This window comes from Hypoxylon fragiforme, assembly GCF_022984875.1.
Source record: "Hypoxylon fragiforme strain CBS 206.31 chromosome Unknown GGS25scaffold_7, whole genome shotgun sequence".
Taxonomy (NCBI): domain Eukaryota; kingdom Fungi; phylum Ascomycota; class Sordariomycetes; order Xylariales; family Hypoxylaceae; genus Hypoxylon; species Hypoxylon fragiforme.
In genome coordinates, this window is record NW_026054762.1 from 2896280 (window position 1) to 2907632 (window position 11353).

Below are 11353 nucleotides of genomic sequence, written 5' to 3' on the forward strand. Positions count from 1 at the left end.
CCAACATGAAATTGGGGATTATAGACGGGGTTTGAATGGAAGACTTGGATGAGATTTAAGGCGGGTTATAGAATTCGAAACCAGAAAGTCCCTAGACGCAGTCCGACCTTTTACCAGATTTGGTCATCACTGACCAGCCTCGTCATAAAAAGACAATGAAAAGAGGAAAAGGGAAAGAAAATAAACTAAAAATACCCCTGAAACTATCGATTGATGATTTCAGAGTTGTTCGTAATGCATTCATTAACTTGAAGATAAAAAAATGAAATGGAAACTTACTTAAGGGTGACAAATACCCTCCCGAATTTTTATCCAGCGTTGTTGAGCCTCCTTCGTCATCATACGCGTATGATTTCAGCAGAGCCAAGTCGCGTGGGTTGGGATTTGGAGATTCGCGTATAAGTCGTATACAAGTTGATGAGTATCACTGAACTGGTCTGGTTCTTTATATCAACGAATATAAGACTTAATCATCCTCATCTACTCATAATAGCAGATTACTACTAGTAGTATGCTGTCAGTACAAAAGTTGGTATGTAGAAGGTAAATATGCTACTACTAACGCTATTATGTAGGTAACTAGGTTAGGTAGAATGTAAGCTTAATTGATGGAGAAGGCGGTAATATGGTGGCCCGTGCGTGGGTATATTCAAGTTATTCGTAGTTATTTCCCAGGTTACTCCCGAATCTTGGCATGCAGTCGATCTCGGATTATTATTCTTAGCCCTTAGTTAGTTATCATCAATAGAGTTTGAGATTCATCTAAAATTATTCAATGCGAATTGAATTGGAGTGTGAATGCATTGTTGATATCATGAAGTGTACTACATACATACCTTAGGTAGTGAGATAAGCTCATCTCAAAGCACATTGCCACGATATTCTCCAACAATCGGAGGTTGCAGTCAATAGTTGGTTCCTCTACGCACTCAGGTTCTTACTATTAACGATACTTGCCCAGTAGGTGGGCGTCGCTCATCAAGTTGCCCTTCGCTTTTGATACTACTGGCGTAGGCACTAGATAGTTATCCGGCAATCAGCAATAATCACTACGTACCAAGTCCCCAATTTTAAAAGCATTTATATGTCATGCAAACCTGGTACTAGGAAATTAGAATGTGAAGAGGTAGACTGTAGACCTTCTCGTATTTTCCAGACTCAACAGGTAGAAAGGTTCCATTAAATCAAAATGTCAATTTCGCATGGCGTACTCGAGGAGTCCCAAAGTTGTTTATTATAAAGCCCTTATTATGACTAACTGGACAATAATGACAATAGATTGAGATGTTGATTCTAGATTCTAGGCTTCTTATTTAAAAGAGAGTTGGTTTTATACCTACCTAACTTGGGCATCTACAAATTAAGTATTGCTGCTTTGGACAGTTGAGCAGAATGCGGCAACATTGTGAACAATGTACCACACTATATCACACTATCGCTGTTGATGAGCAAGGTAGAATGGATCCGTGTCTACGGCCTCTCTCTCCCGAATGGCTACCCAGGTACTTGCGATAGATTCGAACAGATCGCAAATCGTATACTTCAGTCGACAACTCAATATCGTGGAATCGCTGGCATTCGAAAAACACGCTCTTGTGATATATCCCGTAGTGTATCAGACTCAGTCAGTCATATTGCGTCTTGACAGATGATATCATCGTAATCGACTCATGATCCAGTTCGTTGGAGTTAATAGCAGAGATCGCGGGAAAGAGGTCTTTGATTCATCGTTACGCCTCGTTTTGGAGAAGTCCAAGTCAGAGTCGGACTACCCTGACTTCAATGTATTTAACGTTGTCGCTGTCACATTCGGCCAAAAGGAAAAGAAAAAAAAAGAAACAACGGAGAAAATGTAGGAGGGAGCGTGGAATAAATATGCTGTAGGGTAATATACATGCCTCACTTAAGGTTAGGACATGCATGTCTGTAAGTAAAGGAGTTGACCGAGAGAATAAGCTTCAAAGCTTACCTCATCTGATAATTACAGGACGTAGGTCACGTGCAGACTCTCAGACTCATGACAGTCATCCAATCAGCCAGCACAAAAACTTTTAATGTGGCGACTGACTTTAGGCATTGCACCAGTGATTTCCAGAACCACGATCTACACAGGTCGGCGGGCTCCGATCGTACCATATTTTCTATTGCATCGTACGACGCAGTCCACGCACCAGGCCAGAATTTCCAAAGATTTCCAAAAATTCCTAAAAATTCCCAAAAATTCCCAGGACAAACCCCATTAGACCAGCCGCAACCAACCGTAGCCAACTGATTTCATACCCTTTCATCTCCGATCCCTTTTCGCCCATCGCGAATTAGGTCATTTGTTGCCTTGTTGCCTTGTTGCTTAGTTGATCCGTTGATCCTATTATTCCCTGAATAGCAACTGTTCGCCAATGAAGTCGCTGTCAGCCGCCCGCAATGGCGTGACGCCTCCCAAACCTCACCAGATGTTAGATAGAAACTAGAACCAACCAGACCCAACCAGGTAAAGTCCTTTGCGTATTGGCATAGTATTGTAACTACGTGTGTACTTTTCACATGGCCCGCCTGTCATGAACATTGCCATGGGCATTCCCGATCCATCGGTCAATGGGGAACCACGCCGTTGGATCTCGCCGCTAAACTCGGATTGTGCCTCAGCTCGTATGTTCAGCACCGCCATGCTGCGTAAGGCTCACGGGTATTCTGGGGCGATGAGGTGTTTGGGAGCGAGATTACCGCCAATGGCTCTTCGTGATGTAGTTAGTATAAGAGAACCCATGGGCTGCCATTGTTCTGGGGTTATGAAAGAGAGCATCACAGCAACATAGACATCTTCACTCAATACCTACTATACAATTACATCACATCACAACATCATCTATATATCATCATATATATATATATAACTTATAAATCTCCTCTCTGCTACATCTTTGCAATAGAGAAATATAGACATCTCCACTCTTCACATATCAACAACATCTCAACTCGAATAAATCAACTTCGACACTTGTCTTACTAAACAACATTATTGGATATCCAACAAAAAAAGTCTCGTCTCATCTAAACAAAAACACTTCACATAAAAAAATGTCTGCCGCCATCGCTTCCCGAGCTCAAGCTCCCCTCTCCGCTCTCGCCCGACAAGCCTTCAAGGCCTTCCGGCAATCAACCCGGATCGTCGAGGGCCCTACTGAGGCTCTTCCCGCCACCGTCAAGGGCGCTCGCGCCGACTGGGGCCGTATCGTGCGTGCTCGTGCCGGCGTTGCTGCAGTGTAAGTTTTATTACCACCTCCTCCTCTACCTCCCATCTCTTAGCTACAAAGCGTCGGCGACTAACATATTATCCCCTATATAGATACTTCCCGATGATGGGCACCTTCCTCACCTGGCCCTTCATGGCCAAGTACTTCCTCGACGGCAACGTGGGACGGTTTTAAATTTTCCACCTACACCTTCATGGGATATATAGGGGGAAGGGGGGAGATGTAATCAACAATGTCCTCTCCAACCCCCTTTCGTCACGACGACTCACATACTATCTACTTCTTGTGCATAGCATTTTCCTTCCCCCCCTTCCAGCATACATGAACAAACAACAACAACAACAACAAAACACATGGGATCCGACTGGGGCGTTTTTGAAGGGACCGGCCGAAAAAAGCCTGGCGGATTATTATCATGACATTACTAGGCGTTCCGGGACCACTTGATCAGATCGAGTCGAGTTTTGGGGGCATGAAATGAAAGATGGACAGAAAAAGGGGGTAGGCGATCTACCCGAAAGAGAAACAAACCTGATCGGAACCTTGAGTAGGATCAGAAGAAAAAAAAATAATAGCATCCATACCTACCTAGGTAGTTAAGAAGAAAGGTCTTAGCCTATACATACCTACCTAAGTACTTAGTATACCTAGGATAGTAAAAGTCACATTACAAAAATGTCGACTTTATTCTCTTTAATTTAAGTATTCATCTATACATCTATACATCGCTATGTAACCTAGCCTGACCTATCTGATCGTAATTGTGATAGGTATTTATGTGCATGTGTACCTAGGTAGTTAGGTAATCTAAGGGAGTAAGTAAGGAGTTGGTAACAGGTAGGTAGGTAAGGCATCTCGAGCCCAAAGCAAAACCCCCAAAGGGCCAATCAATCACGCGACCACCGTCCCCGCCGCCGCATGCGCCGCCGTCGATATCGTATCCTTCGCCACGGGCGCCGCCGCCGCCGCTGCTGCTCCCTTCGTGTACTCGAGATACCCGTCCGTGCTCTCGGGCACATGCAGCTTCCTCGCCTCGGTGGTATCCCGCAAGCCCGTGCGCCTCAGCACCTCGACGGTGCGGGCGTACTGCTCCTCGGCGTACTTCTCTGCGTCGAAGCCGAGGATCCAGGCCTCGCGGCGCAGGCGCATGCTCTCGGGGTTCTTCTTGGCGGCGTCGATGTCGGCCTTGTGCCAGATGTCGCGCGTCTGCTCGCCCGTCTTCTGCGCCGACTTGACGCGCTCGTACCGGATCGCCTCGAACGCCGCCACCGCCTCCCGCACCTTGTCCGGCCCCCCGCACTCCCGCAGGCACACGGCGATCGTGACGCCGTCCTCCATCGCCTGCGAGGCGCCCTGGATCGACGTGGGCAGGAAGGGGTGCGCGGAGTCGCCGATGAGCGCGATGCGCCGCCCCTTGGAGATCCAGGTGGGCAGGGGGTCGCGGTAGACGAGCTTCCAGTCGACGAGCGGCGAGGGCGTCTTGTCGAGGATCTTCTGGATGACGGGGTCCCAGCCCTCGAGCACCTTGCGCGCGTCCGACAGGGGGGCCTCGAGCTGCCAGCTCTCCTCGATGTCCGCGTCGTCCTTGTGCGTGCAGACCCACGAGAAGTCCTGCCCCTTCTTCATGCACGCCCCGATGAAGTGCACGTCGGGCCCGATCCACGCGATGTGCTTGTCGCCGCCCTCCGTCAGGAACTTGATGTCCGGGTCCTGCGCGATGTCCTTGGTGCTGAACCAGCTGCGGTACACCGCGTAGCCCGACGGCTTGGGCTTGTCCTCGAAGCCGAGCACGATCTTGCGGCCCTTGCTGCGCACGCCTTCGGCCGCGACCACCACGTCTGCGGTGATGCGCTCGCCGTTCTCCAGGACAACGCCGGTTTCTTTGTCATCCTCGAAGTAGTCGTCAACTCGCGCATTCAGTCTGATCTTGACACCGATCTCCTTGGCGTGGTTGTAGACGATCTCGTGGAACTCTCCTCGGTGGCCGTCATAGCGGATCCCGAATTCTTGGTCCTCTCCTTCCCAGTACTGCGTGAAAAGGGTCTCGCCTTTCCATGACTTGATGGTGATAGCGTCAGCCCGCATGCTCAGCGGCTCCATCTTCTCGGCCACACCAGGCCATCGACGGAAGAGCCGCGACGAGTTGGGCCCGAAGGAGATGATGTCACCTAGTAATTTGATCTCTGGGAATTTCTCTAGCACCAAGACATCATGTCCCTTGCGGTGGCATTCAATCGCGGCTGTCAGCCCCGCGAAGCCCGTACCCACCACAATCACTTTGATGCCCGTTGGCGTTGGTTTCTGTGACTCGGCCATATTTTTACTGCCTTTGCTTGATCACTTTGCTGCTGTATCACTTTGCGTACCTAGCCTTTTATCTTGTCTGCCTTTTGCTTTGCTTTTTTCTGCCGGTCGTCTCTCTCTTAAACCCCGGGAACCCGAGGAGTTGGCACTTATCTAAGATGCTCGTAATGTGTTTAACCTCGGGAATATCTTATGAACTAACAATATCCTACCGACGATAAAAGCTTCTGTTGTTCTCGGTGACGTATGCTGCTCCGAAGGTGCACGTCCTCTTATTCGTATATCCCCAGATTCCCCATACATTGTAGTCCCCCTTAGTCTCGGGGGTGGAGATGCGACTAGGTATATGTGAGGCTGTTCGATCCATCCCCCTTTCACTCTAACCATATTAGAACAAAATTCCCCGCATCTGTCTGGAAAAGGAGAGTCGGCAGTTGTATCACGCAGACATTTATATGCTTAATCATGCCTGACAACGATACTAGCAAACCCCAATCCCCACGTTTCAGAAGCGCGGCCGTGCTGTAAATCTGGTTTAGATCGTGTGGATCGATTCAGCTTGTTATGCTATTAATGATAGTGGGAGGGGTGCGATGTCACGCTCCACGGTAACATATCCACGGCCAAAACAAGGAGCACCTAGATTGTCGGCACTTATTAATACACTTCTCCAAAATTCGACATCTGGGGTATTTCAGAACTGGACTTCCCCATGTATGCGTCGACGGTCTGAGAAGGTTCAACTCTGAGAAGGTCAATAGTATCTTTCATCAGAAACAAACAACTTTTTCTAGCATCGATATTTGTGTTCACAGCACTAAGCCGACAAGATGCCTTGGGGAATTTTAGAGGATCGAGACACGGGCAATGTCCCTGGCACGAGTATGACCGTCCTTTGAAAATGTTACAAAATTGTATAGTTGCTAATTTGCCGATTCAGTTATGCTCTCTGACCAGACCGACATGCCAGAGGAATATCGAAATGTCTCCCGCGACTTACTCAAGCACGGAACTGGAAAACATGCGCACACCATATTGGCCCCTCAGCCAACCGACTCACCCAACGACCCCTTGAATGTGAGCCATCCCCCGTGAACAGCCTGTAAACAGGCTTATAAGGTTGAAAACTCACAATAATATAGTGGCCGACATGGCGAAAAGATGTCATCCTCGTCATCGTGGGACTGTCTGCCGGTGTCGTAGGCGCCTATGGCCCGATGCTTTCGCCGGGCTTTGTTGAGATCGCTGCGGCGCTGAACATTACCGTCAGCAAGCTCTCACAAGCAACGGCCTGGATCATTTTGATGATCGGACTTTCACTATTTGTCCTCAACCCACTCGCAAAGAAAATTGGTCGACGACCGGTATATGTGTTATCCAGCATAATCATGTTGACTGGAAGCATCTGGGGATCCTTTGCAAAGGATTACGACAGCTTTCTGGGTAGCCGAATCTGGAGTGGATTGGGCATGGCACCATATGAGGTTCTGGTGCAGTGCACGATCGCAGATGTAACTATACCCCCAAGCCTCGCCTTCCTTTCTGTTAATCTAATCTTGCTTTAATAGATTTACTACGTTCACGAACGGGCCAGTCGAATTGCGATGTGGAACATGTTCCTTCTCTGTGGTATTAGCGGTGGTTCTCTTATTGCCGGTTACATTATTGAGGTAAGTTCCTGGCGAAAGCTGTGCTATAGCGAACCGTTACCTAACAGACTGTGTAGGATCAAGGTTGGCAATGGACGTTAATTTGGTGTGCCATCATTTTTGGCATACTGCTACCTGCGGTCATCCTATTCGTCCCCGAAACGGCATATCGAAGACAGCCATTTGTGCAACAACTGGTAGCTAGAGGGGCTACGACTCATGACACAACTTCGGACGCTTCCGAGAAGAAGATTGCCTCAACCGAGCATGAGGAGTCTGCGAATACGGACGCAGTAGAAACCGGTGTCGTGACAGAGAAGAAAGAGTCATTTTTGCGAAGCATGCGGCTCTGGGATGGAGTTTATACTGATACGCCACTCTGGAAGATCTTCTTGCGTCCCATGGTAATCTTCTTCTACCCGGGCGTGCTCTGGGCATTCCTAAACTACGGTGTTACGTTGAGCTTGATCGTCGTCTTCAGCGTTGTCAATGCAGTCATCTTCACCGCACCGCCATACAACTTCTCGGTATCTGAGACGGGATTGATCTCACTGTCACCTTTCATCCTGACGTTCATCGGAGAAGTCATATCTGGACCGTTGAATGATTGGGTGTGTTTGTTTCTGGCCAAGAGGAACCGTGGTATCTATGAACCTGAGTTTCGACTGCCACCAATCATCATTTCTTTCATAGTTGGCGTCGTAGGTTTCTTTGGATTCGGTATCACAATCCATTACCAAACACATTGGACTGGACCGGTGCTATGCTTTGGTCTAGCAAACATGAGTCTTGCGTTGTCTAATGCGTCTGTCTTTGGCTATGTCATTGATTCTCATAAGGAGCTGGCGGAAGAAGGTCAGTGTTCCCCTATTACCCTTATTTACACCTCTTATCGATGTGAAAGTACTCAAATAACTAACTACTGTGTTTTATGATATAGCGTTCGTGGCCATCAATGCTCGAAATCTTTTGACCTTTGGTTTAACCTTCTTCGTCAACGATTGGCTAGCAGCATCTGGAGTCCTTAATGTGTTCAACGTGCTGGGAGGCGTATTCGTAGTTGTCAATGTGCTGACAATTCCGCTATGGATTTATGGAAAGCGAATTCGGGGATATATTGGCAGAAATGAGGCGCTACATCGGTTTATGCATGAAGATTAAAGGATTATAAAATCATGTATTTGTATGTGTATTCCTGAATTAGATACCCAATGCTGGTACGAGGGTAAGAATTGAGGATTATAAGTTCTCATCATGAAATAGAGACAGACATAAAGAATAGTTAGAATGAGAATGAGAATGAGAATGAGAATGGCAAATTGAGCATCATGAAAAGTCAAGTGGTCAATGCGCAACTTAATTGATGTTGATGTCAGCTTTCCCCGTCCAAAAAAAAAAGAAGGGAGAAAGCTTGGGCCACCTTTAGGTAGGGTTAGGTACGTAGTTACTAACCTAAAGGTTAGGTAGTTTACCAATGTGGCACGGACCCCTGCATGAGCTCCTGAACAAATCTAAAGAATCCAAACGGGAAATCGCGTCAAGAATTGATTGAAAGAAGTCGCCAAAAAAAAAAAAGAGGGAAAGAGAAGCTAGCTACTAACTAAAAATTGTCCCCATTTTGATTTCCTGTCCCAATTCCAATTACAGTTCGGATTAAATCGTCTCCATTATCTTTCCCCGGATTATTCGCCCAACGAGATGCTTCTTGGACTTACGGGCTGACGACCAAACCGTGTTTTTGTAATCCTTGTTTTCTATCCGTTGGCTCTTTTTTTTCTGAAGTGATACCCGTTAGGGCTAATTAGTAGTTGACTACCTGTTCAACTGATTCGTTGCCTCTGTTTACAGCAAGCAACAAACAAGCGGTATACCCATCATTTCAAGGCACAATAATTACAATAATTACAATATTTCAACACGCACACGCACATACGGATACACGCGCGTACACATACACATCGAAAACACACAAATATTGTGCAACTCAAGGTTCAACGGCGACGGGTTAGACGGTAAAGCGGAAATCGGGGATCGGAGTGGACAGACAAGAAGATACAGCCACCCACTACATCACTACACCACCAACCATGACAGACACCCTACACAACGCCCCCATTGTATTGGACAATGGCTCGGGTACCATTCGGGCTGGCTTTGCAGGTGATGATCTACCCAAGTGTTATTTCCCCTCTTTTGTAGGCCGACCCAAGCATTTGCGAGTGCTTGCCGGCGCGTTGGAAGGCGAGGTATTCATTGGCCAAAAGGCGGCAACAGAGCTCAGGGGACTTCTCAAGATAAGATATCCCCTAGAACACGGTATTGTCACGGACTGGGATGATATGGAAAAGATATGGGAATATGTCTACAGCGAAGGATTGAAAACCATGAGCGAAGAAGTATGTGCCTATTTATCTTTATTCCTAACAAGGTAATCTGCTGACGTTTACCCCTATCCACTAGCATCCTGTCCTCCTTACTGAGCCTCCTCTAAACCCACGAGCGAACCGTGACACGGCCGCCCAGATCCTCTTCGAAACTTTCAACGTCCCCGCCTTATACACCTCCATTCAAGCCGTCCTCTCTCTTTACGCTAGCGGCCGAACAACTGGTTGTGTATTAGACTCTGGTGACGGCGTCTCCCATGCGGTCCCGGTTTATGAAGGGTTCACCATTCCATCTTCGATGCGTCGCATTGACGTTGCCGGCCGTGACGTCACTGAGTATATGCAGACTCTTCTGCGTAAGAGCGGCTACGTGTTCCATACAAGCGCCGAGAAGGAAGTCGTGCGGCTGATCAAGGAGTCTGTCTCATACGTGGCACTAAATCCCAAAGCGGAAGAGAAGGACTGGCACAGTGCCAAGCCAGATTCAAACAAGACGGCTGAATACATACTCCCCGACGGCAACCGGCTTCGTGTGGGCCAGGAACGGTTCCGTGCGCCTGAGATCCTGTTCGACCCCGAGATTATAGGACTAGAGTATCCTGGCATCCAACAGATTGTCACAGACTCAATAAACAGAACAGATCTAGACCTTCGCAAGGCGCTTTACGCCAACATTGTGCTTTCCGGCGGTAGCACCCTTACGAAAGGTTTCGGTGATCGCCTGCTCAGTGAAGTCAAGAAGTTGGCCGTTAAGGATATGCGTATCAAAATCTTTGCTCCGCCAGAACGTAAATACTCAACCTGGATCGGAGGCAGTATTCTCGCTGGTCTGAGCACGTTCAGAAAGGTATGTGCATTACGGTTGAGAATGGGAATATCTATGAGAGACTAACAAAAGTATAGATGTGGGTTAGCATTGACGACTGGCACGAGAATCCGGATATCATTCACAAGAAACTGACATAACCTATGCTGCTTACGTATCTGACTGAAAGACTGATGATACTGATGAGACATCGGAGTTCAAGAATATAAGGGGAAATAGGAGGGAGCAATGAATAACGATAACTCGCCGTCTCCTGGACCAAATTTTAATACATATTACGTGCGAGACGTTCGCGTGGGAGAAAGCATACGATATGCGCCGCCAGAAAAATCCCAACGCGTGTTCACGTTCTAATGACGGTATCGCCTGTTGGGGAAGCTCAACTCTCCACTCAGACAATACGATAGATGCGGAAGGGGATAGGAGAAGTGGAAAGGGGAAATGAGGAGGGAAGAAAGAGAAAGAAGAAGAGGAGAGTGGGGACGGAAATGAAATGCGATAGAGAAGCCGGCCAGCTTGTGTGTCAGATTATTTGGCGGAATACCTTAAGTCATCTTATGTAGATGAGAAAGATACCCAGGCGTTGATGATGATGCTCGATCCGACGATGATGCAGATATTATGTGGCGGTGACGATGTTAAATTGCGACGTGGAATGTGAAGTACATGTATGAAATGCTGATAGTGAAACCCTTGAGAATAATTGATAATACAGCTTGGCTTATACATACCTAGTAGGTAACAATTCATGTACAAATATTGACAGAGAATATTGAATATTACGAATATGTAAATGGATATTTGGTTTCTTGATGGGTTTTGTTTTATATTGAACTGTTAGAAGATGATCGGATCCCATCCTATTCCTGATCCGATTCCCGTCCCCGTTCCCATCCCCGTGCCGTTCCGTTCTAAGCCAGGCTGTATACCTACCTATGC

General features: G+C 47.4%; 4 protein-coding genes across 4 annotated transcripts; 3 read left to right on the forward strand and 1 right to left on the reverse strand.

The window, feature by feature from the left end:
* Window positions 1-2674: 2674 nt before the first annotated feature.
* Window positions 2675-3545, forward strand: GGS25DRAFT_390661 (uncharacterized protein). The gene is made up of 2 exons (XM_049258346.1): window positions 2675-3260; window positions 3344-3545. The coding sequence occupies exons 1-2, from the start codon at window positions 3076-3078 to the stop codon at window positions 3423-3425; spliced, it is 267 nt and encodes an 88-aa protein (XP_049115103.1). The 5' UTR covers window positions 2675-3075; the 3' UTR covers window positions 3426-3545.
* Window positions 3546-4142: 597 nt separating this feature from the next.
* GGS25DRAFT_515281 (putative monooxygenase) lies at window positions 4143-5567 on the reverse strand (the record flags this gene model as incomplete). The annotated part of the gene is made up of 1 exon (XM_049263067.1): window positions 4143-5567. The coding sequence occupies one exon, from the start codon at window positions 5565-5567 to the stop codon at window positions 4143-4145; it is 1425 nt and encodes a 474-aa protein (XP_049115104.1).
* An 818-nt stretch (window positions 5568-6385) lies between these two features.
* GGS25DRAFT_524110 (MFS general substrate transporter) lies at window positions 6386-8365 on the forward strand (the record flags this gene model as incomplete). The annotated part of the gene is made up of 6 exons (XM_049264541.1): window positions 6386-6437; window positions 6496-6632; window positions 6698-7066; window positions 7124-7225; window positions 7282-8059; window positions 8145-8365. The coding sequence occupies 6 exons, from the start codon at window positions 6386-6388 to the stop codon at window positions 8363-8365; spliced, it is 1659 nt and encodes a 552-aa protein (XP_049115105.1).
* A 364-nt stretch (window positions 8366-8729) lies between these two features.
* On the forward strand, window positions 8730-11232 carry GGS25DRAFT_501301 (actin-related protein, ARP1 class). Its single transcript, XM_049261911.1, has 3 exons — window positions 8730-9600; window positions 9665-10435; window positions 10492-11232. The coding sequence occupies exons 1-3, from the start codon at window positions 9292-9294 to the stop codon at window positions 10552-10554; spliced, it is 1143 nt and encodes a 380-aa protein (XP_049115106.1). The 5' UTR covers window positions 8730-9291; the 3' UTR covers window positions 10555-11232.
* Window positions 11233-11353: the final 121 nt, after the last annotated feature.

What these genes read in the sequence shown, in the direction of transcription:
- GGS25DRAFT_390661 (XM_049258346.1), top strand. Translation starts at nt 3,076, where the DNA reads ATGTCTGCCGCCATCGCTTCCCGAGCTCAAGCTCCCCTCTCCGCTCTC. An exon ending in CGTGCCGGCGTTGCTGCAGT is followed by an intron (nt 3,261 to 3,343) that starts GTAAGTTTTATT and finishes TCCCCTATATAG; the next exon opens with ATACTTCCCGATGATGGGCA.
- GGS25DRAFT_501301 (XM_049261911.1), top strand. Translation starts at nt 9,292, where the DNA reads ATGACAGACACCCTACACAACGCCCCCATTGTATTGGACAATGGCTCG. An exon ending in TGAAAACCATGAGCGAAGAA is followed by an intron (nt 9,601 to 9,664) that starts GTATGTGCCTAT and finishes CCTATCCACTAG; the next exon opens with CATCCTGTCCTCCTTACTGA. An exon ending in GTCTGAGCACGTTCAGAAAG is followed by an intron (nt 10,436 to 10,491) that starts GTATGTGCATTA and finishes ACAAAAGTATAG; the next exon opens with ATGTGGGTTAGCATTGACGA.